The following is a 26,294-nucleotide window of genomic DNA, read 5'->3' on the forward strand; positions in this document are numbered from 1 at the left end:
CATCTCATTTGATTAACTATTTTTCCTTTAATTGTCAAGGTAAATATAAAATGATTAGTTTTTTGTTTTAACAAATTGGATTAAAATTGATGGATGATTAATCTCATTTCTTTGATTTTTAATTGCTGTTTAATGAGACTTGATAGTGATTTTTTTTTCTAGGGATTTGATTTCTTAACGTTGCTTTTTTCTTGCGTCACTGATTAAACGATAATTATTTGGATTGAGTGACTTGTAATCAACTAATAAATCTAATCGATTAATTTCTGTACAAAAAGCGGACTGATTATCGTAGCTTCAATTTTGGAAATTAATTACACTTTGTTTTTGGTGGAAATGCAATTAACAATTTCATTTCTTTCGTTGTGTTAAGAACAATCATCAAATTAGTTGATCAAAAATTCTTGATTTCATTTTTGATTGTGAATTTTATACACAGGGTTGGGTCTCTTTCGTTTTAGTTGAGCGACAAACTTGTACTAGAATCGATCGGTGTGTTAATCAAACAGAATTTGGTTTCTATAGAATGAGAGAAAAGAAATTAATTAATTAATATTAAGTTAATTGGGGCGAAAATTAATAAATTATTTACCATTTTACTGAAGAAATGATTAACTCTATTTTTAACTTTTTTCATTGAAGTCTTTTGATTAATCCTTTTCAATACATTATAAGAAGTATATTTGATCACTTTGTTGCTTTTAAATTGTTTACCATTTGATTTAGTTTGTGGTGCTGATGATGATGCTGCTGATGGTGGTGATGATTTGATTTGCTGAGAATCGAGACCAGATTTATTCAATTTCTTTGGTTCAGAACTTTGCAATCTCAGTTCATTACGATTCAAGGTTGACCAATGTCCTCCATGAGTATATCTTGACCACCATCGAGCTCAGTAACACATTTGATTTGCAGATCTTTCAATGGTCCATCAATAATTTCATACTCTTCAGGCTGTAAATACATGAGAAAAGGATGAGATTAAATCAATTAAATAAAATAAATTAAACTCTTACATCCAGTAGATGACCATCAATACAATTGCGACAGTATTCAATTAAACCACCATAGAGATCTGATACATAGATTAACAGAGCTCGACAGATTATACTGAACGAGTAATAGGGAAAGAAAAAATTAAGATACAGAAGATGAGTGATTAATCAGTTGCAATTTTGTGGATTAGAGGGATTGTTATGCTTACTTGAGTCGTGAGATTGTTGACAGAGCGACGACAAAATGAGGGATCATGTGCCCTAATCTTAACCACAACATGCAATGACTAACAGAATACGAAGAGTATTTACAAATTTTATCAAGAATATCGGCTAAATTTTGCAATTCTTTCATGACAAAACAAACGCTGAATGCTGAGGGTAATTTAAGTTCCCTGTTCCCATCGTATTTAATACTGGAGGAGGAAAAAAGATCTCAAATTAGTTATTCAGTATGGATCAAAAATGACAATTAAAATAGTAAAAGGAAATTGACACTACTGACCTGAGAAACGCTTTGCAATCGTCTTCCAGAACTTCAGATATATTTAATTCGAGATATTGATTGATTAATCGACGAACCTGAATATTTATAAGAGAAAATATTGAGATCACAATGTGAATGTTTAAATCTTCTGGTGACTTACCTTTTTGAGGAGTGAGCTTATTTTACTGTTTCGCAATCGAATACTGATTTTTTGTAAATTTTTTCGAAAAATTGCAATTTCCGTCATTAGACATTGATCTCGAGAGAGTGAAATTAAATTCTCTAGCGAATCTTTGATGAGATGATCAACCACTAAAGTAGAGAAAATATAAAAGTATGAGAAGATGGAAACAAGATGTAAACAAAGAACCAATAGCTAATCAATCAATAGAATTACGAAAGAGATATTAACCTTTATTCAGTTTAGATCCAGCGAATTCTTCCCAATCATAGGAATCCATTGATGACAATTAAAAAAATCTATACAAATTCAATGGTGAAAAGAAAACAAATTAGAAAATAAGAAAATATCAAAAGTGATTCTTTCAAAATCTGAATCACCAAACAATACAAAACCCAATCAAACTTAAAGTCTAATTGAACAATTTAAATATTTGGCCTCAATATAAAGACCGACAAATATGAAAAACATCCAAAAGACCAAAAAAACGCCAGAAAATTTGATAACATATTAGGCCTGACAATCAAATGGTCATTTGGTCAAGAAAAACATTTAACAAAAAGAAAACAAAACATTAGATTCAATAAACACTCACCTTGTTTTCACAGTGAATTCAATTTGGTGGAAAAGAAGGCGAATTAAAAATAACTCAATGAGCAACAACGATAACGAAATGATCAATTTAAAGATTAACTAATTGTTAAATTGTAATGAAGGAAAAAGTGATGGAAATTTAATTAACTAAAGCAAAAGATTTACATTGTAGCTTTGGTAACAGAGAGAGAGCACATGGTTAAGCTGATTAGAACATTTTTCCAACCAAATAAGCTCAATGTTCTGAGTGGCGCTTTTTTCCAATTCAATTGATTAGCTGAATTACTTGAAATCGAATTAAAAAAACTTCCTCCTAATTAAGCTTATTAAACTATTCTTAATTCATTCGTTCGTTGGTTAATTGGTTCCTTAATCATTTGATCTGTGACACTTTGATTACTATTATTTTCAATTCTCTGGAAAATCAGTTCAAGAAGCGAAAGATAATTTTCAAGGTTAATTGAATTAATTATTCTTTTGTGATTTTAATTTTGGACTTTGAAGTGAATTATATTTGTTGCTAATTGTTTTTCTAATTATTTTGACTGTTTTTAATTGAGAGAATTAAAATTGGAATTTTTTTCAAGTTAATTTAAGAAAATCATAAAAACCGCTCGTTAATTTCATCGCTTTTGTTGTCAATAGGATTGGGTGATTTTGTCTTTTGGAGGCAGTGGTTGTGTTTTTGAACTACAATTAACTAGATTTAACTAGACATGTTTACCTGTTCAAATTGTGTTAATTATTCACCTTGATTGTTGATTATTTAGGCTTCACTAACGGTGTCAACGTTTGTTTTTCTCTTTGTACTGATCTTTGGTGTTTACATCATTGGAGAATCTCAATTGTTGCCCTTGATTTTTGTTTCTTTTCATATTCTTGTTCATCTTTTCATCTTTCTTTAGGTTTGTATTATTGTTCTTGATGTCAATGTGATGTATCGTTGTGTTTCCAAAGCTTGTGATGAAAATATTGACTTTGCTTTTAGTAGTCATCAAGATATTATTCTACATGGTAGAGAGAAAGAGTTTGCCTTCAGGCCGCGTATTTTACTCTCTTGTGGTCACTCGGTTTGTGAAAATTGCATTTTCACTGCGGTTTCATCTAAACAGGAAGAATTTATCAAGTGCGATGATTGTGGTAAAGTAACGAGTTTCTCTCGGCAAACTATTCAAACAATCAAAGTAAAAAGACCACAATCTAAAGAAAGTGTTCGATGGAATGAAGATTGTGAGGACGATCTTCTTTACGAAGCTTTTTCCATTGGTGCTGCTTTTAATTCTGGTCGTATTTCGGTCTCAGCAACTCCGATAGTTGATCTTGATGGTAACCAGTTTTTCTCTTTCTCTATCATCGTTCTGCAAACTTATTCTATTCTCCTGAATTGACCTTTTTTTTTCTATATTCTTCATTTTTTTAACAGAAAGTCTACTTGAATCACAAAATCTTCCAAGCCATTCGTATAGAAATGAGCCTGAAGTGTTGACCATTCGTGATAGAGTCTCCAATGCATCAGACTCCTTTAAATTAGCTGTTGATGATGGTATTTCAATGTATACATCTTGTAGTAAATCATTGAAATTTTATTCGACACAAAAACTGCCCTCAATAAGCAATTTGTTTCCACCAAAGAAGCGATTAGAAAGCGTTTTCATGTTTTACATGGTTTATTACAGTTGGAAGAAACGAATCTCATCAGAGAACTGGTTAAGAGTAAAGAAAATACAGTCAAATCTTTACAAGAAAAGGAGAAATCTATCGATTCAGCTCGTACAAACCTTAGAAATTTGCTCATTCGAAGTCCACAATATGCTCACATTCAAACTAGTAATCCTTTCAAACACGAGATTGATCAATATCGCATGAAACCTTTGCGTATTGATTTAGCACCCGAACTGTCCAATCATCTTTCCAATTTGAATAAACCTCATGACGATTTGCATCAAGAGATCAAAAAATTGACGGATTTTCGTAAAGCTGTTCGTTTTGATCTTAATATCGCTTTCGCCCCACTGATCTCTTCAAACCATCCAGCCTCATCTGTTCCAGTTGCCTCTGAAGCTAAAAATGCAAAGAAAAGGACCAAAGCTTCCAATTTATATTACACAAATTTTATTCGACAACAATTAGTAACCATTCATGACGTCAAAGATTCTGGCTATTTCTCAGCTCACCTTCCAAGTGACCAATCTGTCGCTACATCTTTAGCTAAAGCACTCGAAAAATGGTGTAGTCATTTCCTTCATCCTCCTTGTATCAGCAAAATTAAGCCCTCAAGTGATCTGATTGTTTGGCACGACCAAAAGTTACGTTGGGCTCGAGCTAAATTTAAAAGGGTAATTGAAGACACCAGACAATCTGAAAAGGAAAATTATTACCTTTTAAACTCCAATTTATCATCGAAAAAAGTTGAAGTCTCTCTTGTCGATTTCGGTGATGAAATTTATGAAACATTGATTGAAAATGTTCGTGAAAGTTGCTGTCAACTAACCGATCCAACAACATATCCTCCATTACTCAAGGCGTGGAAATGTCGCCTGAAAGATATTCAACCAAGCAGCTCTAACATAAGACCATATATCCTTAAATTTTGTGCCACCGGTATCCAAGTCCGTCTACTTGTCCTAACAGAACCAATAGATGACATTTACGAAGTTGACATTGTCCATGACATTCGTGATCTAGTTAATCCTCAACCAACTTTAATCGAATTTTTAATCTTCAGTAATGTCGCCAAACTCAAAGATCCAAAGATTCAATATCCTTACCCCCCGAAATTAGACGCTGCATTACAATATCGAGATGCAGATCAATTAAAAGTCGGCGATAATTATGCAGTCGATTTGACGTTCATCAAAAATCCTCATAGTTTCTTTGTGGTTGTTTCTCGATTAAGAGAAAAACTTGAGAGTCTTGAGAAAAAGATCAACGATTTATATTCTAATCAGACTAGAACCATCGCTTTTCGGCTATATTATCCAAGAATTTATATTCCTTGTGCTGCTCGATGTGAACTCTTTTGGGACAGAAAGAAAAAGCGTGAAAAAATATTCCATCGAGGTTATATTATTCCTCCAAACGAACCAACCCCACCCGGAAGTGTGACATTTTTCGCAGTCGATTATGGTGAATGTGTATATGTTCCCTTGGTTGATTTGCGAATTCTTCCTGATTGTTTCGTCACCGCTATGCCCAAATCTGCGATCCAATGTTCCCTCAGTGATATTGTTCCTCTTGATTCGGGAAACTGGAGTCGAAATTCAATCTTAGCGTTTAGGGAATTTTTCCAAGCAACCGATACACCGACAGCAATTACAGTCACTAAAAGTCCGGGTGAAAAAAAAACGCATAGTGTAGTTTTAAACCTTCTTAAATTAGCAGAACATCATCCGGATGGTAATTTAAATGAGATATTGGTCAAAGAAGGATTCGCAATTAAGAGCAGTGATGTCTCAGAAATCATCGATATTACCAAAGACAACAGCTCATTTCCAAACAATCGAACTTCTAACAATCGATTCGATTTTAATTGTTACAGTTTAATCCAGGACATGGCTCGTAAATCTAAGTCTATGAATCTTGGTACAATTGATTCACTAATTCCAATCAAAATAACTGCTTTTAATTCACCTGAATCATTTTTCATTCAAATCAACACACCGGAAATTCAAACAGAAATAAGCAACTACATGAAAAGATTGGGTGAAATGTATGACGGTATTGATATTAGTCGACGGCCCGTTGGACAAATGCAAGGCTTCGATGTGGGCGAACAATGTATCTATCTATTTCGAGATGATAACGGCTACTCTACTTACTGGAGACGCGGACTAATTTTGAGCTTTTTGGGCGAGAAGCAGCAACAAACGAACGGCAATAATTCAACTGATCCCCGCCAAATGAAACAAGTTGCTCCTGATTCTCTTTATAAACTGAGAGATCGCGATTTCGGAAACGATATTATCGTTAAACGTAAAAACATGTTACAACTTCAGCCTGCGTCACCTCATCGTAAAGACGGTGAAAAATGTATTCAAGTTTGCATTCCAGGTATTAAACACTCTGCTCAAGAATGGTCACCAGATTGTATCGAATATTGTAGAAGAAAATTGCGAACTTATCATGGGAAATTATTCATCAAAATTGAAGACAATTTAACTGCCACCCAACCCGAGAAATTGCCTGTTGATTGTATCTTTTTAGCTGTTGAAATTCCCGATGCTTGCCTTCCAAGTGAAGATCATTATTACTCATTGAGATATGATCTTCTTGAAACTGGAAACGCTGCACTAATCAGGTAAATCTTTTTAATTGTTAAAATAATTTTCTTTTAATGCAATGTTTTTTTTTTGTTTTTTTTAAATCTTTTTAGTGAACATTTGCACTTTGAAAGCGAGCTTAAAATTGACGATGATTCTGCTTACGCTGATATTCAGATTCCTCTTTCTATTCGAGATGATTCATTACTCAGCTCACTTCGATCATCATATTACAATGAGAATCAGGTCATTGAGTCAATTAAGTACATGGACGCCAAGAGACCTGAAGTTGCCGAGTTTAACGCGGTTTGTACTCATGTTGAAGACGGACCATCGATTTATTTTACCATATTGGAAGAGCCAAGTGAACCTTCAATAGGCACAATTAATAAAACTATTTTGAGAAAACTTCTGAAACAAGAGAAACTGTTATCCTTCAAGGGTAATGTTGAAACTGGTCGAGCTTGTACCGTTTATAACGATTCCCGATGGTGTCGAGCTGAAATCTTATCAAATAGTACAAATAATAACAAAATAACCGTTCGTCATGTGGATACTGGAGTAACCAAAGATTATTTCATTGATAAAATGAGTAGTGAAGTTTTTTGTGAGGGAATTCCCAAATTGGCCTTTGAAGGTCGATTGGATAGATGTGCTCCCTTTGTAAATCTACGAGCTGATATTCCCGCCAAACTGAAAGCTTATCTCACCGAGAATCTCATTGGGAAAAAGTTAACAATCAAATGGGAGGTTAGTTTGAAGGTGGAAATTAATTGATATTTGTTTTGTATTGCTAATTGTACTTTTCTTGCTCTTATTAGAACTTTGGTTCGAGTCGTACAATGTTGATCTCTGTTTTCGTCCAGGAAAAAGGTCGAGACTTGAAAAGCATGTTACTCAATTTGGATCTTATTCAAGAATCTCAAGTGGAAACGGAAGAACTTCCTCAATATATTCGAACTTCCCTTGAGCTGATGGAACAAAGTGAATACAATTTTCTAAATCATCAGTTTATCATCGATAAATTTTATCCCGTTATTATTGCTGATTATGTGCGAGAAAATTATCTCTATGTTCAACTAATTTCTTTCAAAAATCCAAGTGGATCAGAAGAAGAAGATATCAATGCCTTTCACAGTATTTACAGAAACGATGAAGAATTTTTCAATTCAAACGCAAAAAACTTCTATGATGCTGTTGAATTCAATGTCGGTTAGTTGATGATTGCAATTGAATTGTTCTTTGTTCGTCTATTAATTAAATTGTCTCTATTTTTCTAGGTAATTCTTGTCTAGCCAAATGGAATGGCGAATGGTTCAGAGGAATTGTTTCTGCAGTTATTATACCGAAGCTCAAATATGAAGTTTTTTTCGTGGATTGGGGAAACACTGACACCGTCGAAAAGTCAAAGTAATTTTTAGTCATAACAATTAACGATAATCTAAATACCTTTTCTCCTCTTATATTCATTTGCAGTATGAAGATACTTCCACTAAACGGTCATCCAATTTTTGGCTTTTTCGTCCGATTATCGAACCTTAAACCCGCTCGACAAGGAGTTTGGAATCAACGTTTATATGATATGATGAAAGCGATCGTTGATAAAGCCTCAAGTGAACAACAAAATTTCTTAGTAAAATTTAAGGTTCGTCTTGAAAATTAACTTAAAAAATTTTCTTTCCTCTAATTAATATAATTTTTTCTTCTTTTATTGTTATTAGTCGACTACAGTTCCATTCGATGTTGAATTATGGACTGCCAATGATAACCAACAACCAGTTGATATTTTTTTCTCTAATCTCATTTCCGATCGTATCCTGCAAATATGTTAAATTTTATATTCCATTGATTGTCAAGAAATACAAATCGTAATCAAGTGCCGGGAATGACAAACCAATCAACTGATCGCTACAAATTTACATCATTTTCATATTCACATTCACTATTTTCTAAGCTTTTTTTACATTCCATTAATAACTAACATTTCTAATTAATCATCATTGCTCATCACAATTGAGCAAATCATATTATCGTTATTGTTATAACGCAAAAGTTAATCATCAAGATATTATTATTATTATTATATTCTGATTCTGTCAAAGATTTAAATCCAATAAAAGCAAACAAATTATTCTCAAAAATCAAACTCTACCATTGGAAGATATTTAAATTGACCTTTAATTGTTTTAATTACACTTGAAAATGTAATATCATTGATAAACATAAGGAAAACAGTAGTTGATATTATTCAGAGAATTGCGATTAACCATTTGTGGGAATTAGTTAATTAATCTTTAGAAATGATGTTAATTGTATAAACTAAAATGAACGAGATAATTAATTAGCAATTAGCAAGTTGAAATAAATCTGTGACTCGAATTAAACAGATGAACCAAAATGAGAGAGACAATTTAATAAAATTAAATCGCGAGGACAATTTACTCATTTAATCAACTCAACAATCAGAGAGTTGTGATCACAATTACAATTAATCATGGATCTATTTTCACTAATTGTTATTTTATCTTCACTTACATTTCAATTTGCCTTAAATGGTCCGGTAAGTTGTTTGTCCATCGATTGTCACCAATTATGATTAACTTTTCTTTCCTCTAATCAATTAGATTACCGTTCTAGGTGGTGTATTGTTATCTGAGTCCCTTTTACGGGACAACGAATGTACAATGACCGATGGTCGACCCGGAAGTTGTAAAATCCTTTCCATCGAGAAATGTTCAACCCTCAAGACAAACGAACCATTGAAACAATGTAACAAGAACAGTTTACCCTTTTCATTTAATCCAGTTTGTTGTCCATTCAGTAATAAACCAGGAGTATTACCAACAGCACCAAAAAAGGGTAATCGAAACAATTTGGAAACAATTAGCTCAACAATTAGAGTGTAAACTTACTGTTTTGTTATTTTCGGCTTGAATTTTTCCTTAATAGGTTGTGGTAATCAACCAAGTATCAAGGCTATTGTTGGAGGTCAAGTTGTTAACCCTGGTAATAAATACCCATGGATGATTGGACTCATGTCCAAATCTTATAATCGTTATCGTCTCATCTGTGGTGGTGCTTTGATTAACGAGAAATTTGTTCTGACCGCTGCTCATTGTGTCACTCGAACCTCTGGTAAAGTCAAAGCGAGTGAACTTAAAGTTAAATTGGGTTCATTTGATATCAACGATTCAGGAAGTTTACTTGATATCGAAGCTGTTTATCCTCACGAAGAATACAAATTCTGGCTTGCTTATCATGATATCGCTCTGATTAAATTGAAAAATCCCGTTAAAATGGACGATGTCTTGGAACCAATTTGTTTACCTCCTTTCGATACCAAGAAAAAATTAGACACCAAGGAAATGATCGGATCTCCAGTTACTGTTGCTGGTTGGGGAACAACTTCCTACGAAGGTAAAGATGATCAGCAATCAATTGATTGGATTTAAAAAATAAGGATAAAAATGAGAACATTAATTTACAAATCATCTTAATTTAGGATCAACGTCTAAATTACTTCGTGAAGTAACTGTAACAATCCAAGATCGAGATGAGTGTAATCGTAACTACACCAAAATGGAAGGCGCTAAATCAGTTCTTCCCGATGGAGTCAACGAATCTTTCCTTTGTGCAAGCGAACAGGGCAAAGATTCATGTCAAGTAAGCACCGAAAATCATTTAATTGTTTACCTTTGTAATTTAATTCACTTTTCACCTCTAACAATTTAAGGGCGATTCTGGTGGACCTTTAATGTACACTGACCCAAAGACTGGACTGGTCAGTCAAATCGGTGTCGTTTCCTTTGGCTACAAATGCGCCGAACCAGGATTCCCTGGTGTTTACACCAATGTTGCCCATTACTTGAAATGGATCGGCAGTCACATTGAAGATTACAATTAGATTAATTAATTAACTACAATTAGCATTGAATGACTTACAACAATCAGCTCATTTCCATTGAGTTAATAAAACAGTTTCACTTTATCTTGACCTCCAAATCAGTGATTAGTTTAATTAGTGATCAATATTAATAAATATTTCCCTTTGATAATCAAATTATTTGCTGATAAAAAAATTCCTCCAAACAATTAAGACTAATTATCTTTTACCTACTTCATTAAATTAATTACAATTTAATATTTACTAATCAAAATGTTTTTCTAAATCATTGACATTTGTTTTTCGTAATGATAGTTAATTAAACTCTCTCATCACCTTTATAATTAACAGATTTTCAAATCTTTTCTATTAATTTTAATCACAATTAGCATAACACATTCTAATTAATTAACTTAATCAAATTAATTCACAATTGTTTGTATTCCCAATCAACTTTTCAAACGATTGGATTGAACAAAATTTTATTCAATTAAAACTGATTATTTGAATTTGAATTATTTCAACAATTTGTGTAAAATGTATTATCTGATTTAATTTCAATAGTTTTAATGAGAAAATCAGTTAATTGTGCAAATAATTAAAATGGAAAAATAAATTAACCATTTTGATATTACCGCTTTTCCATAAACAGTTGAACTCCACATGTTGATGGTTACGTGTCTTTGTTTTGGTGTTTCAATTGTTTACATTTGTTTTCTTTAATCAAATTGATAATTTTTAGCAACATTTGATGATAAACAATTAGTAAATTGTTGAATTTCAAGAATGAAATGTGTACACAATAGAAATAAAGTCGAATGATTAATTGATTATCTGTCAATTCAGTTTTCTCCTTTTCCATTCATTTATTTCACTACATTTGTTATCTCATTCAATTGAAATTATATTCACATCGTTCAATGTTATTATTATTATTTATTGATTGTGATTAAATCACCTTTCACCACATCGTTCATTTGGATAAACATATGATTCATTTGATTGATTAATCAATTAATTCCAAGTTTATCCAAAAAGTGTAAACTATTATCTTCTGTCACTTGGATTACTTAATTCTCTTGGATTTTCATTGGATTCATTTGTTGATTATCATTAACAACAATTAAGTAAACAGTTTACTTAAGGTAAATGCGATTGTTTATTGATTTATTATAAATTTTTTCATTTGTTATGAGATAACAGATGATGGAAAATATAATTGAATTAATCAGTTGATTGTTTTCCTCTTTTATCATCTTGATGTTTTGTTAAAACCTTTACTGATTTCATATTTCTCTGTTCTTTCAGGGTGGTTACCATGTATTGGATCAAGGAATCAGGAACAAATTGGTTGCAATCATTTGTGATTAACATTATCAAAAGAGGTAAATTACCTCGACACATCGCCTTTATAATGGATGGTAATCGTCGATATGCCAAGAAAAATCACCTCGCCCGATTAACTGGTCATCTCCATGGTTTTGATACACTTTCCAATGTAGGTTTGTGATTCTGGTCTACAATTGAACTAATTGCTCGCCACTGGATTAATTGTTGATTCTATTACTCTCTGTAGATTCTTGGTTGGTGTAAAGCACTAGATATAACTGAGATAACTATATTTGCTTTTAGCTTTGAAAATTTCAAACGAAGCCAAGAAGAGGTTGATGATTTAATGGCAATTTCTCGAGAAAATTTGACCTTCTAATCAACGAACTGTAAGTTAATTTAGACTGTAAATCCAATTTTCTACCAAGAGACAATTAATCTTACCACAAGGATACAAAATTCTAAATGTCAAATGTTTTCTCTCTTTTACTCTATTATTGTTTCTTTTTTTCTCTCATTTTCTCAGTGATAAGATCAATGAACATGGTGTTTGTGTGAGATTTTGGGGAGAACTTGAATTTCTTCCAGATGATATTCAGGAAAGATTTACACACATCATGTCAGCGACTCGTGACAATAAAAGGTAAATATCCTCAATCGATTTTCTGATATTAATCAGATTCAATTGGATTTCATGGAATTAATTCCAATACTAATTATTTACCTTCTCTCTTTCAGAGCTTTTCTAAATGTTTGCTTTGCTTATACATCGAGATGTGAAATTGTTGGTGCAATGAAAAAGATACAAAAAGGTGTATCGCAAAAGCAAATTGCAATTAGGTAGAGAAATTAATCTATTTAATTAGATATAATTATATATTTACAGTTATTGTAATTCTAATTGCTTTGTATTTCTCTTTCTCTTTCTCTCTCCTTCTCCGTCTGGCCTTTAAACAGTGATATAAATGCTAATTTGATTAGTGATTATCTTTACTCAGCTGGTAGTCGATCTCCTGATTTATTGATCAGAACCTCTGGAGTTGTACGATTAAGTGATTTCCTATTATGGCAAACAAGTTTCACAATTAACGCTTTTGTTGATGTCCTTTGGCCTGAGTTTTCATTCTGGGATTTAATTGGTTGTTTATTATATTACCAACGTTTCCAGGGTCAAGTTAATCAAGCTTCAATCCGGCACAATTTGATAACAAAAAATTTGATTCCATTTGAACAAAATATAACCACCAATTCCGTGTCAAGTTAATTATCATCACACCAACGCCAAGATTGTAACAACATTTTCTTAATCATTACCATCATCATCAATATAAAGTGACTATTATGGTCTTCCCCAAATTTCATAATCACTTTTGATGAATGTTGTGTGTGTGATTTTTTTTTATATTCATTTACAATTAAGATGTAAAGCCTTGTAAAGTATGATCATGATTATGATGATTAAAGTCATGTCATGTTATAATGTGAGGTTAATCAAATTATACTTTTTGATGCAATCAAAGTTGTGTATGTAAGGTATGGATGATGATGATGATGATGATGAGAAGGAAGGAAGAGAATGAAAGAAAGAGAGAAGGAAGAAAATTGTGAGCACTAAAATGAGTCTTAATCAACAACTAATTGTTGTTGGTTAACTTGAAATTGTGTGTGTCCCATAAAAATGATGATTATGGTGATGATGATGATGATCACAATTCTTCATCTTTCTTTCCTTTCTTTCTTCCATTGTTATCATCTCTTTCTTTTCCCTTTAATCATGAATATATTTTGTAACCACAATCATGGAGGAAGCCAAACATTTGAATATAAGCCAATTGTAATGTCAACAGAATATAAGAAACAGTTAAAAAAATTGTTTCTCATTGTGATGATTACGATGATGATGATGATGATGATGTATGAAAATGATGAATGGCAGGCTGATTGTAACAATTAACATTTGATTGTCAATTAGAGGCAATTGATGGTATGATTGTTAGAAATTCAATTTCATTTTGTTTCTTTGCCTCATGATCATCAACCATCATTTTTAAATTGACTTATCAAAGTTAATTAATTAGTTTAATTAATTTTCTGCGTCTTTCACTTTGTGTTTTTAATCAGATCAATATTTTTGTTTATAATCAACACCATCAAAATTATTAATTGTGTATCAGTTAAATCTGATTGTTGTACAAAAACAAGTGAACTCAATTAAATAATTAACATAACCATTTTGTTTTTCACTTCATTCTTAAATCATTGATAATGATCTTATTATTATTATTATTATTGTAATTATTATTATCTATTTTTGATGAACAATTAAGTTGTTTATGACATTGCCCCAGCAAATATTATACAATTGAATCAAATTGGCTGTGATTTAAATCCAAGCAATCAAGTTGATGTATTATAAAAAAAGGGAAGAGGAAATGATTAGTTAAATTGTTGATTAACAGTAATGATTGTTATTGGAGGAGGAGAGAGAGAGAGAGAGAGATAAAGGGTTAATTGTAAAGACAAGAAGACAATAATAATCAGCAGGAAGGGTAGTTAATTATTAACATACAATCAACCAAATTGTAATTGAATTGTTGGAGATCCATGATCATTGTTGAATGAAAGAGTTGAATTGATGATCACAATTTAATTGGTTGATTGGTGGTTTTAGCAGAAGAAGGTCAATGATTAATTGATTTCAATTTTTCTGTATGAACCAATTCAGGAACGAAATCACAACAATCAATCAGCAATTTAATTCAATTGTAAAATGATAACGTTTTTGGGTAGTTGAGGAGGCGAAGCAGCATAAACATGATTAAGGTAAAAAAGTAATGATAATTGGAAACATTGCTAAGAGGCATCAGAATCAATTATTATTATTATTATTAATTGGCAACAGCCAAGAGAGAGAGAGAGAACAAGTATAATAAGCAATAATAATAATAATAATCACCATCATCATTATCATCATAATTATCATCATCACTGTGATAGTATCAATAATTTAGTTTGTTTATCTATTTTTTGAGGATTTTGATGGTTTGATGTTAGTGAGACACATAATTTGTTAATGTGATCAGTTTTTTTTGTTTTAGGATCCATAGTTGTTGATGATGTTGGTACGTTGATCATGAGACGGTGATGAAGGATGAAGATGATGTGCATTTATATCTTGATGAAATCGATGGAGATGGTTGATGAAAAAATGTATATGATGTTTGATGTAGAGAAAGAGGAAGAGAAAGAGAAAGAGCGAGAGAGGCAAGGAAAGAGAGAGAGAGAGAGAGAGATGGAGAGGGAGAGGGAGAGAGAACGAAAATGGATGATAAAACGAAAAGATTATTTGATTTTGTGTTATCTTGAAAAGCATTTAATCACTCTCAAAAGAGAAGTGAGAGAAAATAGAAATGAAGAGAAAAAAAATTCAAACTTAAAGTTGTTTGTTTGCTTGTTGTTGCTGGTTGTTGGTTGGTTGATGATAATTGTGATGAAAAGGTAACGATGATAATATGATGAAGATGCGTGCTCACTGGTTTTAATTTTGTTTTTTGAAGATGGCTATTGTGTTGGTGTAGTAATAGATTTTGTTTTCATTCAAATCTACCAAGATGAGCTGAAGCACATAGTGTTTTTTGTTTATCCTGTTGGTGTGTTTATGTTTGTATGTGTAGTGTGGTGTGTGGTTTGTGTGACTATGGGATAGATAGTCGAGAAAAAGATAGAGAAAAAGAGGAGAAAGAGAGAGAGAGAGTTGAGAAAGAAGTTGATTACAATTGTGAATACAATATTGTTTTCGTTTATACATGGTAACATCGGATTCAAGTGTGTTTGTGTGTTTGTATGTTATTAAGCAGATTACAGATTTGATTCTCCTTCAAACAATTTGTTTTAATCATCTCTAACGGCCACCCGTGGCTCCAGTTGCAGTTACATTTTGCGATGAAGATGCTCCAGCGATGGTGGCAGCCGCTTTTTGCTTCAACATTGTCCAGTCGAAAATATAATCATATGAGTGGTTTAAGGTACGAAATAGTATGCGGAATAGTTGACGAAGATACATGTAATCGGGCGCCTCTTCAAATCGTAAGCCTCGACAATAAGACAAATACATAGAAAACTCGGCTGGGAAACCTGGAAGATAAAAGGATTTAATGACGATGAGGAAAAAAAGAGGAGAAAAAAGAAAAAAGATGAAAAAAAAGAGGTTAAGTAAATGGTTTTTCATCAAATATTTGAAAAGGTCAAACAAGTATCAATTGAATGTGAATGGGTTGATGTTGTGGTTGATGATAATGATGATGTGAAAAGATTAACAGGTTCACACGCACATTCAATTGTTTCAAAAATTTAAAGGAATATGACTCCAAATGTACAGCGGAATTGAAGTAAACACAAATAGCTAGTAAGCTATCAATTGAATCTACTGACCTTTACATAGCATATCAATAGACGTTGACATCTTTTTTTCAGAGATTTTTTCATATTTTTGCTTTTTAGTGGCAGCCTTAAGACCTTGCCAAGGAAGTGACCCTCGGTTGAAATACATTAGCACATAGCCCAATGATTCCATATCATCTCTACGACTTTGCTCGATACCTAAAAAGAGTAAGGAAAATTTTGGAAAAGGCCAAAGTTAGTTTCGTTAGCATTTAGAGTCAAACAAAAGCTAAACAAGCACAAGGGTCTTCCTGCAAATGCTATAGATTAACTATGGATGAGGAAGGACATGAGAGAAAGAAAGATAGAGAAAGAGATGGGGGATAAAGGAAGAAAGAAAGAAAATGAGGGGAAAAAGAGAAAGAGAGGATAGAAGAGAGAGAGAGAGAGAGAGAGAGAGAGAGAGAGAGAGAGAGAGAGAGGATGAAAAAATGGTAACATATTAACAGTGATTAGAGAAACAGTTGAATAACAATTGAATTAAAACAAACATTTGAATGGTTGAATGATAACACATGATCGCATGAAACGAGTACATCATAAGTCTATGGTAGAAAGTGATAGGAGGAATATAAGTGTGTGTGTGTGTGAGAGAGAGAGAGAGAGAGAAATATGGAAAAATTAAGAGGGAGATGAGAATTGATACTATGTGTTGAATTCTGATTGAGAACCAATATATCTGGAAAATCCATTAAAAACACCATCACTATACAAACTATTACATCATAACACCAAATGTAAATCTATAACTATAGTTGATCTTAAGTAAATGTGATGAAATCAACAGCAGAAGGTAAACAAAGTATTACAATTGTTTCTAATGACAGATTGGTTTAAGAGATAATGATTGGTTAACAATTTAACTAATTTGAAATAACCTTTGACTCTGTTTGTGTTTTGGGAGTAAACATATTGGCAAGACATTGTTCCTAACGATGAGTTGTTATCAATATCATAGTTAATATGTTACAGACAAAAAGAAAATAGTATAAAGATGAGCTGACAATTTCAATGATAAAATTCACATCTATCAACAGTTTTAGCGTCGGTGAGACCTTGTGCTTTGAAATAGCTTGTTTTTCTCTCTATCGTTGTGATCAATTCAACTTACCAAGGTGAGCGTTAATAGAGGCATACCGAGCTGTACCCGTCAAATTTTTGTCTTCTCGGTAAGCAATATGTTGCCGAGAACGGCTATCTCTATATTTTTTTGCCAAACCAAAGTCAATGAGAAACAATTTATTACAATGACGACCAATGCCCATAAGAAAATTATCAGGTTTTATATCCCTATGAATGAAGTTCTTGTTGTGCACAAACTCAATTCTTCCTATCATTTGATCAGCAAGCATTAGAACAGTTTTCATAGTAAAACGACGGGAGCAGAAATTGAATAGATCCTCTAAAGAAGGACCTAACAGATCCATTACTAGAACATTGTAATCTCGTTCTTGGCCATACCTGAAGGTAAAGAGTAATAAAAAAAGGAGAAAGATTAACAATTAAGTTAAGAGAAAGAGGGAGAAAGAAATAAGAGAGAAAAAAAATGTAACAAAATATAAGGATGGAAAGAGAGATCCTTAATCTAAGAGAGACTGTTGAACAAGGCAACAGACAGACTAGTAAAAAAAAAGACAGAAAAAAGAAAGAGAACAAGAAAGAAAGAAACACACACACATACAAACACATCCATCCATCCAAACAACACAAAGAGAGTGAGGAAAAAAAAAAGTAGAAAGAGAGGTAGAAAGTAACACCACAAACACACACACACAACACAACACCAAACACACATAAAGAAAGAAGAAGAAGAATAAAAAAGGTAGAAAGAAAAATAGAAAGAAAGAGAAAAACAAAAGAGAGAAGAGAAAAAAGGTAGAAAGAAAGAAAAACAGTCTTACCATCGTATATGTGGGATGCCTACACCACCAGCCAATACTCTATATAATTTAGATTCGTAGAGGAGCTGAGGATGTCTTGCTTTAATTGATTCCAATTTAACGGCTACTTCTTCACCATTGGTTACATTTATTCCAAGATATATATCACCAAAGGAACCAGAACCTATTTTTCTAACTAAACGATATTTGGAACCAACAATAAAATCACTTCGACTAGCTATAGTGGCCATAATGAAAATACGTCTTCTCTCTTGTTGTTATTACTATGATGGAGTGAGGATGAAATGTTGAGTCATTGAACAATACAATCAGTTTATCAGTTAATCGGTTCATCGCACCAGTGGCTCCATCTCGTGGGCCAAAGTGTACATGACGAGGGAACGCGCGAAATTTGAGAAAAACTTGGAATTTCATTTTGTAACAATTTAATTTTTTTTTTATTTCATTTGCTTTTCATTTTTTAATTTTTTTTAATTTTTTTTGTTAATCTTTTTAAATTGCAAGGTAAATATAGATGTGTTTATGTTTATGTTGATATGAAGCTCAGGTTTGTACAGTCAATATGTTGTTGTTTTTTTCTTTGTGATTCCAATTTGTAAAAGAGATTTAAATTTTAATTTCGTTTTTTATTTATCTCTTTTCTTTGTGTTTAATTGTTGATTAAATTGTCGATGGTTATTAGACAAATGAAGTACAATTTAAATTGTTTTTGTTTTTGTTGTTGTTGTTGTTGTTGTTTATTTTAATTGTATCTTTCATTTTATCTCGAAAATTTTCAGTCTTTCGATCTCTCGACTAATTGTTTATAAACAATTAGATTTTTTAATAATGATAATGATGACAGAATTTTCTGCTAATAATTAATAATAATAATAATCATAATCACCATCATAATATTAACATGATCATTGAAAAAAAGTCTAATTACTGATTGTTACAATTTAATTAACTGATTACATATTATATTGATTGTTAGTCAATCATCTGAATGTTTGTAGTACAATTAGTTAGCTTTTGTTTTCTCCCTGTTACAAAATAATGTTAATTAAGTTTTACTTTGATTGTTTTTAGCTTTTTTTTGACATTTTTTGGTTAATTTTTTGTTAGTTAATCTAATTATCGTTAATTGGTGTATTATATGATACTGATAATCTGATGTTGATAATATGATGATGATTACTATGATGAGGAAGAGAGAATCAAGATCATGATATTTATCTTTAATTTCTTATTAAATATCTTTTTGATCATTGATTTAAATTGTAAATTAACTTGTTAACGTAAAGATAAAGAGAAAGGAAAAACTAGTGAGAAAAACTGATTTGAAATCAAATTGATACAAGAAAAATTAACTAATGGTTTAAGATGTGACCTGAAAATTTAGTCTCGGTAGGTCAGAATACGAAGACTAATGATTTGTTAACAAATTGCATCTCATTATAAACCATCGTAGTTACTTAATTCTTGTAAGATCAATTTGGTCGATTGAATTAACTTTTTTTGCCAATAATGATTGTAATGTTGATACTTTCATTATTGTTTTTCTTTATAATTATTATCATTATCAGCATTAATTGTATTGTTTTCATTATATTCATTAATATTATGAATGTAATTTAGTTTGTAGGAGAATGACGATTCTCCCATGATTTGTATTTGTTTGGAAAACGCAAACAAACAAAAAGTTCAAAAATGTTCATTGATGATGACACATAATATGCATAAACCACTTATACATAATAATTCTGGTCATTACTTTTCCACTCCACTTGCTGCGGTCGCTTTTGCTTTAGAACGACGAGCAACTTCAGCAAAGGTCAACTTTTTTCCATTACTGTGACTCGATTCGTCCAAATTAATACCTTCATCTTCTTCATGAGAATCTGGTCGATCTGAATCTTCCTTTTTATCACCACTAGATTTAGAATTCATTTTATTGTTGAGCTTTGAATTGCTTGTCGATGTTGTTGTTGTTTTCGTTGACGAAGGAGGTGATGACGATGACGATGAAGAGACAATTCCATTACATGCTTTTTCACTTTTAACTGTTGAGACTTTGCTTTTGTCTTTTGAATTTCGATCAGCTTTAGATGAAGAAGACGAAACTGCTTTTACGAAACTCGTTGGATGATCATCTTTACTTTCACCACTTTTAGGACTATTCATGTGGTTTGAATTCGAGTTTGAACTCGAATTTGAGTTTGAGTTTGAGTTGCTTTTGTTGTTGTTGTTGTTGCAGATACTGTTGGTATTATTATTAACATTTTCATTGTGATTATTAGTAATATTTTCCTTTTAGAGTTATTTCCATTATGTTATCGTTATTACTATTATTATTATTATTATTATTATTAACAATATTATTATTATTTTTAGTTTGGCGCGGACTTGATTTAGTAAGAGGACTTTTCGGCACTTTGAAATGACTTGAATTATCATTATCAATATCACAACTGTTTGAATCGAGGTTTGGAACATTCGGAGATCGAGATGAAGATGAAGATGATGCAGATGAAGGTGGTGATGAAGACGATGAAGATAATGTTGGTGGTGATTGGATCGCTGTTGCTGCTTTTGTAGCAAAAGACGTCGATGATACTGAAGTTGTAGTTGAACATGTGGATGATGATGAAGATGAAGATGAAGACGAAGATGGAGATGTTACTGATGATGAGACAGAGGCAGATTTTGTAGAATCAGTAGATACTTTTGAAGATGATGAAGTAACAAGAGAACAGTTTGAATTATTATTATTATTATTATTAATGTTGTTGTTAGTGTTACTATTTCCTTGATTGCATGTGATTGGTGATTTTGCACTTGAAGTAACAGCAACTACTTTTGTTTCTGGATCATCTTTCTTTGTAGATTTTGATAATACTTCTACTACGTTACTTTTGAGTTGAATTTATAGTTGTAGTAGTAACATTTGAATTGGATACATTTGCATCTTTAAGGTTTTTAGGTGATTGAGAAGATAATGATGACGATGATGAAGGAGGTGATAAAGATGATTGTAATGGGGAAGATGATGATGAAGCTAATGCTGTTGAGACTGTTGATACTGATGATATTTTAACATTACCATTTAAAGTTGCACTACTATTATCAACATTGCTTTTGTCGCCATTCTTGAGTTTATCATCACTTTCTTTTTTACTTCCACCACCACCAACAGTATTGGTCCGACTATCACCACCTTTCTTATTATTCCCTTGACCTTGTGGTTGTTGTTGTTGTTGATGTTTAGCACCAGCTTTCATATCAACTGATTTAACTACTGTTCCAGGCGATGTAGAAACTAACGGTGGTCCATCAAGTGGTCTCCATGCTTGATTCTTGTTAAATTTCATTGTGCCTCTTACGACATCAGCTAAAGACCCGTTATTATTATTACAATTTACACTACCAGTAGATTTGATCACAGAAGATTCTTTAATATTAGAATCAGTATTTATTGACAGTGTTGTAGTTGTTGCAGTTGTAGCAATAACTGTTGTTGTTGAATTAGTTTGGTCCCTGAAAACACATAGAAAAAAATAAACCAAATTAATATTCCAAAACAATCAACAAATCAAAATATTACCAAATACTACCAAATATTTATACTAAAATAATCATCGTTACTATTTACTACTTACGGAATATTATTTTCTCCAGTGTTAATTGAGTTGTTGTCATTTTTTGACGAAATTGATCCATCATCAAGACCCGGTAAAGGCGGAAAAGCCGCTGCACCCAAATCAAAATCTATAGTAACTTTATCTTCTCGATTCTCTTCTTTTAATTTACTATTATTTCGATTTCCTTTGTTATAATTATAATTTCTTCCATTGCTGTGTTTCCCATTGGCATAATTAGAAGATCCAACTTCATTACTATTACTATTACTATTATCTCCATCGACATTTCTTCGCCTTCTATTACCACCTTTGTTTCCTCGTGTAGATAATCCGTTTCCACTTCCACCATTTCCACCATTGTTACCAACACCAACACCACTTCCAACACTGCTAACACCACCACCGACACCGACAACTGATCCTCCAGGAATAATACTTCCACCAACAGCTCCCACAACACCACCACCGATAACAACAACACTACCATTGTTGCTAATGTTGTGTTGATTTCCACCATGTGCAACATAACCTACAACACCAGTAGAGTTATTATTATCATCATGATAACCATGAAATCCTTGATTTGATGATCTCAGGCCATTATCATAAGACACTTGTTTATCTCGATTATCAGAGCCTAAGAGAGAAACAAAAAAAAAGAAACGGAAAGAAAAAGAAAAAAAAGAAAAGAAAAATTATGAGAAACCGAAATTAGGAGAAAAAAAATATTTTAAGACCAAGGAGGTTTAGAGAAGAAGATGTTAAAAAAGGTATTTGACATGACAAAAATAACTTATTTAAAGGCACATTGCTAATGGAAACAAGGCAGACACTACACACACACACACACACATACAAATACAGGAGATGAGAAAACTAAACCAACTTCTCAATAAACATAATTACATGTGAATGATACAAATAGTAAATCAAACATTTAAAAATCTTACGATTATAATTCCTTCTCCCTCTATTTCCATGATAATATCCTGATCCATACGAATTCGAATGATTCCAATGTCCATCATCATGATTAACAGATGAATTGGATGATCTTGAATCTAATTATCAAATCAAATTGAACATTTCATTAATTAATGAATTAAATAAATAAATGATAACAATAAGCATTGAATGATGATGATATATTAATACTAACCACCACTTTTACCTGAAAATCTGGATCTTTTATCACCAGCAGATTGATTAGTTTTGTTACCCGATCTATTTAAATAGAAGGAAAAGGAAAAGGAAAAAGCAAGAAAGAGGAATACAGAAAAAGAAAGAGAAAAGGAAAGAGAAGGAAAGAGAAGGAAGAGAAAGAGAGAGAGAGAGAGAGAGAAAAGTAAGACAAAAATTTAGATTATTTCATTCATGGAAAAAACAAAGATATTGATTAGCTTGGTAATTGGAAAGAAAATCTTCCAACACAATTCGTACATATTGTACATTGGGTATATTCCAAAAACATCACTTACTTATAAGATGAAGAACTCGCTCCTTGATTCAATGTTATATTACAATCTGTATTCTCTTCACTAGATTTAACCAATTGATTCTGTGTCTCATTTTCACAAATTGTATTCGGTGATGTTGATACAGAGGCTATTGAAGCAACGGAAGTTGATTCAACACCAACACCTTCATTCCCATTTCCATTTCCATTCCCATCACCACCACCACCACTCACAACAACGACATCAGCATTAGCATTAGAATATCGCATAGATGAAGTATAATTATTGGTATTTGGATGATTGTTATTCATATTGGTATTACTATTGGCATGATTATTGGAGGAGTTGTTGCTGTTATTATTGTTTGGATTATTTGGATTATTTTTATTGGTGATACCATGATTTTGATTTTGATTGTGATTCGGATTCTGATGTTGGTGTTGGTGTTGGTGCTGATGTTGATGCTGGTTATGGTTTGGGTTATGATTTTGATTATGATTATGATGATTATGATGATTAGGATTATGATTATGATTGTGGCTGTGATGAGAGTGATTATTATTGTTGTTTTTCCTTGAGTTTCGATATACATAAGGCGGGCAGTTGGGTCTATTATTGTGGACTGGTTTGAAAGCAGCATGTGGAGATAGGCCATTTAAAGTGAATACAGTACTTAAATCATAACATTGAGCAGTTGTTGGGGGAGGATATGTGTGAAGCATAGTAGTCGGTGGTGTAAATAGAGTTGGAAAAATCTATTGAGAAAAAAAACAAATCAAAGTGTTTCAAATATTAATTCGTTAATTCAAGATTAATAAGCATTTAAAGATTCAGGTTATACTCATGTGATACGTTAATAACATGAAATCATAAGATTTCATCACCATCATTCTCATCATCCAAGTATCCACAACAATATCAAAAAAAAAACAACATCAACATCAACATAAACCAAAACAGAAGTAACATGATTATAATCAACATATTGTATCTATTAAAAGGATAAATTAAAGGTAAGTGAACATACTGGTGGAATTGCTTGATAAGCTGGATGAGTTTGTGTTGCCAATGCTGGATTGAAAATACTATTTGCATCAACTGGACTTTCCATTGTAGGTAAGGCTACTTCATATCCAATATTTGACTCAATTCCATTCTTAAATGATGTATAACTCGATATCACTGGTTTAGCCTTAATTCGAGCCTAATAAAGCGAAAAATATTTCATTTAATTTAACAATCAATAATCAATTACTTTAATAATTATAAATAATAATAAATAATTATAATAATTATATTAATAATTATATTAATAATAAGAGAACGAATTGTAAATAGATACTCACCATTATCGGTTTACCTTGAAATGTTTGAACATCTTCTCGTAAATATCTGTAAGCTCGTTGAGCGTCTTCGTCTGATTCAAAGGAAACATACCAACTATTGTTGTGGGCAAATTCACAGGACACATATTTTGGACAATCTTTACCATTAAATAGATTTTGTACATCCTAATATAGATAAATAAGATAATTAATATCAACATTTTTCATCACCATTCTATTATTATTATCATCTTACATTTACAGGGGTTGATTCAGGTATTTCTCTTAATATAAGAACACATCTTTTGCTTACTGGTCTCACTTTTGACCACTTTCGTCCACTTGTACATTGTGATTCTATAGAGAAGAAAGAGAGAACAAGAGAGCAAGAGAAAGAGAAGACAAGAAAATAAATATTCAAAATTAGTGCTTTGTTTTTTTACGTTTTAAAAACCAAAAGATAAGAAATGAAAAATAAATGAAGAAATAAATGAAATGATAAAAAAAAGAGAGTTAAAGAGAAAAATAGAAACAGAGACAGAAACAGACAGAGAGAGACAGAAAGAGACAGATAAAAAAAGACAAAAAAATGAGATGAAAAATTTCAACAAAATTCTAAAAAAAAATGAAAACAAGATTTTCTTTTCTTTCACCCTCAGGATTTGTAAAGGAGAAACAAACAGAAAATCTAATCTCTACTTTTTTTACTTATTCTTTTCTTACCTTTAAGGACATTTACTATAAGTTCAATATCACGGGTTAACTTTTTGATTTGATCAAAATTGGCAACGGTGCTGATTGGAACATATTGATCAGAGTCCATTTGAGATTTTAAATAAGAATCGCGAAATAAATTTTCACTTGAAAAATAATATTCCAATTGATTTTTCAACATCACTTTAAGCCTATCGACAGGAATACTTTCCTCACAAGCTTCCATTATGTCCTGTTTAACTTCTTCTTGTCGGAGTTGTTCCTGCTGAGATTGTTGTCGCTGATGATCATCTAAAAATATTTTTAAAACAAAAAAACCAAAGCACAATTCAAGGGTTAGATGCGAAAGACTAAACCCAACCAAAAGGAAATCTAAGGTTAAAATACACAAATGTAACCAAAGATAGTAAAACCAACTCACAAATACACACACACACTAATCACGGATGTATATGTGCTTTAAGGGGAAATAGAGAGGAAAGAACATGAGAAAGATAGAAGAAGAAGAAGAAGAGAAGAAGATAGAAGATAAAAGAGATAAATAAAGGAGAAAGAGTAAAAAGAGAAAGAGAACATTTTGTTGAAAACAACATTGGTTTCATGAAAACGCAGGGAAAGATTAAAGAGAAAGAGAAAATGTTTCAATTTGGTTAATACACATAAAAACATACAAACCTTTTTTAACATCATCATAATAGGAATTAATTTGTCCAGACATTTTCCCACCAACAAATATCGATCAAAATGAAAATCGAATAACCAACTAACCACTAGAGATCAGTAAACAATAGCGCTACCATCACACATACACACAAAGACGAACAAAAAAAGAGAAAAAAGAAAAATTAAAAAAGAAAAATGTTCAATTAACATTTAATTCAGTTCTCATTCTAATTCAAAACCTCATCACCAAAAGACAGAAGAAAATTGATCAAGAAGAATCTCTTTCTTTTCTAACTACGCCTTCATTTTCTGCTTTTCTCTTTCATTTTTTTCTAATTCCAATCACCATGGTAACGAGTTCGGTTTAGCGCCAAAGATAAATTCCAAACCAAACTGATAATTTTTATTTTCTTTTCTCTTTAAAGTAAATTAATTTAAACTGT

The 26,294-nt window shown here is 31.8% G+C and overlaps 7 protein-coding genes and 1 pseudogene across 7 annotated transcripts; 3 read left to right on the forward strand and 5 right to left on the reverse strand.

Moving 5' to 3' along the window:
* Positions 1–4: 4 nt before the first annotated feature.
* Positions 5–2,449, reverse strand: LOC128393774 (uncharacterized; annotated as a pseudogene).
* A 467-nt stretch (positions 2,450–2,916) lies between these two features.
* Positions 2,917–8,662, forward strand: LOC128393754 (uncharacterized). The gene is given in 8 exon segments (XM_053353969.1): positions 2,917–3,583; positions 3,681–3,836; positions 3,839–6,554; positions 6,630–7,266; positions 7,338–7,728; positions 7,797–7,926; positions 7,993–8,161; positions 8,238–8,662. Coding segments are annotated over 8 exon segments (4,701 nt in total). The 5' UTR covers positions 2,917–3,192; the 3' UTR covers positions 8,349–8,662.
* A 209-nt stretch (positions 8,663–8,871) lies between these two features.
* LOC128393764 (clotting factor G beta subunit-like) lies at positions 8,872–10,510 on the forward strand. Its single transcript, XM_053353978.1, has 5 exons — positions 8,872–9,076; positions 9,141–9,375; positions 9,466–9,933; positions 10,019–10,179; positions 10,250–10,510. Exons 1-5 carry the CDS (start codon positions 9,011–9,013, stop codon positions 10,418–10,420), a joined length of 1,101 nt encoding a protein of 366 aa, XP_053209953.1. The 5' UTR covers positions 8,872–9,010; the 3' UTR covers positions 10,421–10,510.
* A 572-nt stretch (positions 10,511–11,082) lies between these two features.
* LOC128393766 (dehydrodolichyl diphosphate synthase complex subunit Dhdds-like) lies at positions 11,083–13,208 on the forward strand. The gene is given in 7 exon segments (XM_053353980.1): positions 11,083–11,544; positions 11,708–11,897; positions 11,976–12,087; positions 12,090–12,117; positions 12,255–12,371; positions 12,467–12,568; positions 12,686–13,208. Coding segments are annotated over 6 exon segments (846 nt in total). The 5' UTR covers positions 11,083–11,544; positions 11,708–11,717; the 3' UTR covers positions 12,993–13,208.
* A 1,374-nt stretch (positions 13,209–14,582) lies between these two features.
* Positions 14,583–18,360, reverse strand: LOC128393765 (casein kinase I). The gene is made up of 4 exons (XM_053353979.1): positions 18,070–18,360; positions 17,280–17,629; positions 16,160–16,327; positions 14,583–15,862 (listed from the first exon to the last, which is right to left on the reverse strand). Exons 1-4 carry the CDS (start codon positions 18,297–18,299, stop codon positions 15,630–15,632), a joined length of 981 nt encoding a protein of 326 aa, XP_053209954.1. The 5' UTR covers positions 18,300–18,360; the 3' UTR covers positions 14,583–15,629.
* Positions 18,361–19,596: 1,236 nt separating this feature from the next.
* On the reverse strand, positions 19,597–20,953 carry LOC128393773 (putative uncharacterized protein DDB_G0277255; the record flags this gene model as incomplete). Its single annotated transcript, XM_053353986.1, has 1 exon — positions 19,597–20,953. A coding segment is annotated over one exon (606 nt), but the record flags the coding sequence as incomplete, so codon positions are not given.
* LOC128393778 (uncharacterized protein DDB_G0271670-like) lies at positions 19,822–20,235 on the reverse strand. The gene has a single exon (XM_053353989.1). It carries the CDS (start codon positions 20,233–20,235, stop codon positions 19,822–19,824), a length of 414 nt encoding a protein of 137 aa, XP_053209964.1.
* A 7-nt stretch (positions 20,954–20,960) lies between the features above and the next one.
* Positions 20,961–26,128, reverse strand: LOC128393758 (putative uncharacterized protein DDB_G0286901). Its single transcript, XM_053353974.1, has 10 exons — positions 25,864–26,128; positions 25,198–25,479; positions 24,731–24,831; positions 24,496–24,660; positions 24,177–24,353; positions 23,171–23,904; positions 22,852–22,916; positions 22,643–22,753; positions 21,711–22,329; positions 20,961–21,588 (listed from the first exon to the last, which is right to left on the reverse strand). Exons 1-10 carry the CDS (start codon positions 25,904–25,906, stop codon positions 20,961–20,963), a joined length of 2,925 nt encoding a protein of 974 aa, XP_053209949.1. The 5' UTR covers positions 25,907–26,128.
* Positions 26,129–26,294: the final 166 nt, after the last annotated feature.

Source organism: Panonychus citri, unplaced genomic scaffold (genome assembly GCF_014898815.1).
Source record: "Panonychus citri isolate SS breed McGregor unplaced genomic scaffold, ASM1489881v1 Contig00138, whole genome shotgun sequence".
In the NCBI taxonomy this organism is placed as follows: Eukaryota; Metazoa; Arthropoda; class Arachnida; order Trombidiformes; family Tetranychidae; genus Panonychus; species Panonychus citri.

Coding starts and splice junctions, on each gene's coding strand:
- LOC128393764 (XM_053353978.1), top strand. CDS start 9,011: ATGGATCTATTTTCACTAATTGTTATTTTATCTTCACTTACATTTCAA. Junction 9,376..9,465: donor ACCAACAGCACCAAAAAAGG/GTAATCGAAACA, acceptor TTTCCTTAATAG/GTTGTGGTAATCAACCAAGT. Junction 9,934..10,018: donor GGGAACAACTTCCTACGAAG/GTAAAGATGATC, acceptor ATCTTAATTTAG/GATCAACGTCTAAATTACTT.
- LOC128393765 (XM_053353979.1), bottom strand. CDS start 18,299: ATGGCCACTATAGCTAGTCGAAGTGATTTTATTGTTGGTTCCAAATAT. Junction 17,630..18,069: donor GGCATCCCACATATACGATG/GTAAGACTGTTT, acceptor CTTTACCTTCAG/GTATGGCCAAGAACGAGATT. Junction 16,328..17,279: donor CTCTATTAACGCTCACCTTG/GTAAGTTGAATT, acceptor TACTCTTTTTAG/GTATCGAGCAAAGTCGTAGA.
- LOC128393778 (XM_053353989.1), bottom strand. CDS start 20,235: ATGAATAGTCCTAAAAGTGGTGAAAGTAAAGATGATCATCCAACGAGT.
- LOC128393758 (XM_053353974.1), bottom strand. CDS start 25,906: ATGTCTGGACAAATTAATTCCTATTATGATGATGTTAAAAAAG. Junction 22,330..22,642: donor AGGGAGAAGGAATTATAATC/GTAAGATTTTTA, acceptor TTTCTCTCTTAG/GCTCTGATAATCGAGATAAA. Junction 21,589..21,710: donor ACTGGAGAAAATAATATTCC/GTAAGTAGTAAA, acceptor ATGTGTTTTCAG/GGACCAAACTAATTCAACAA.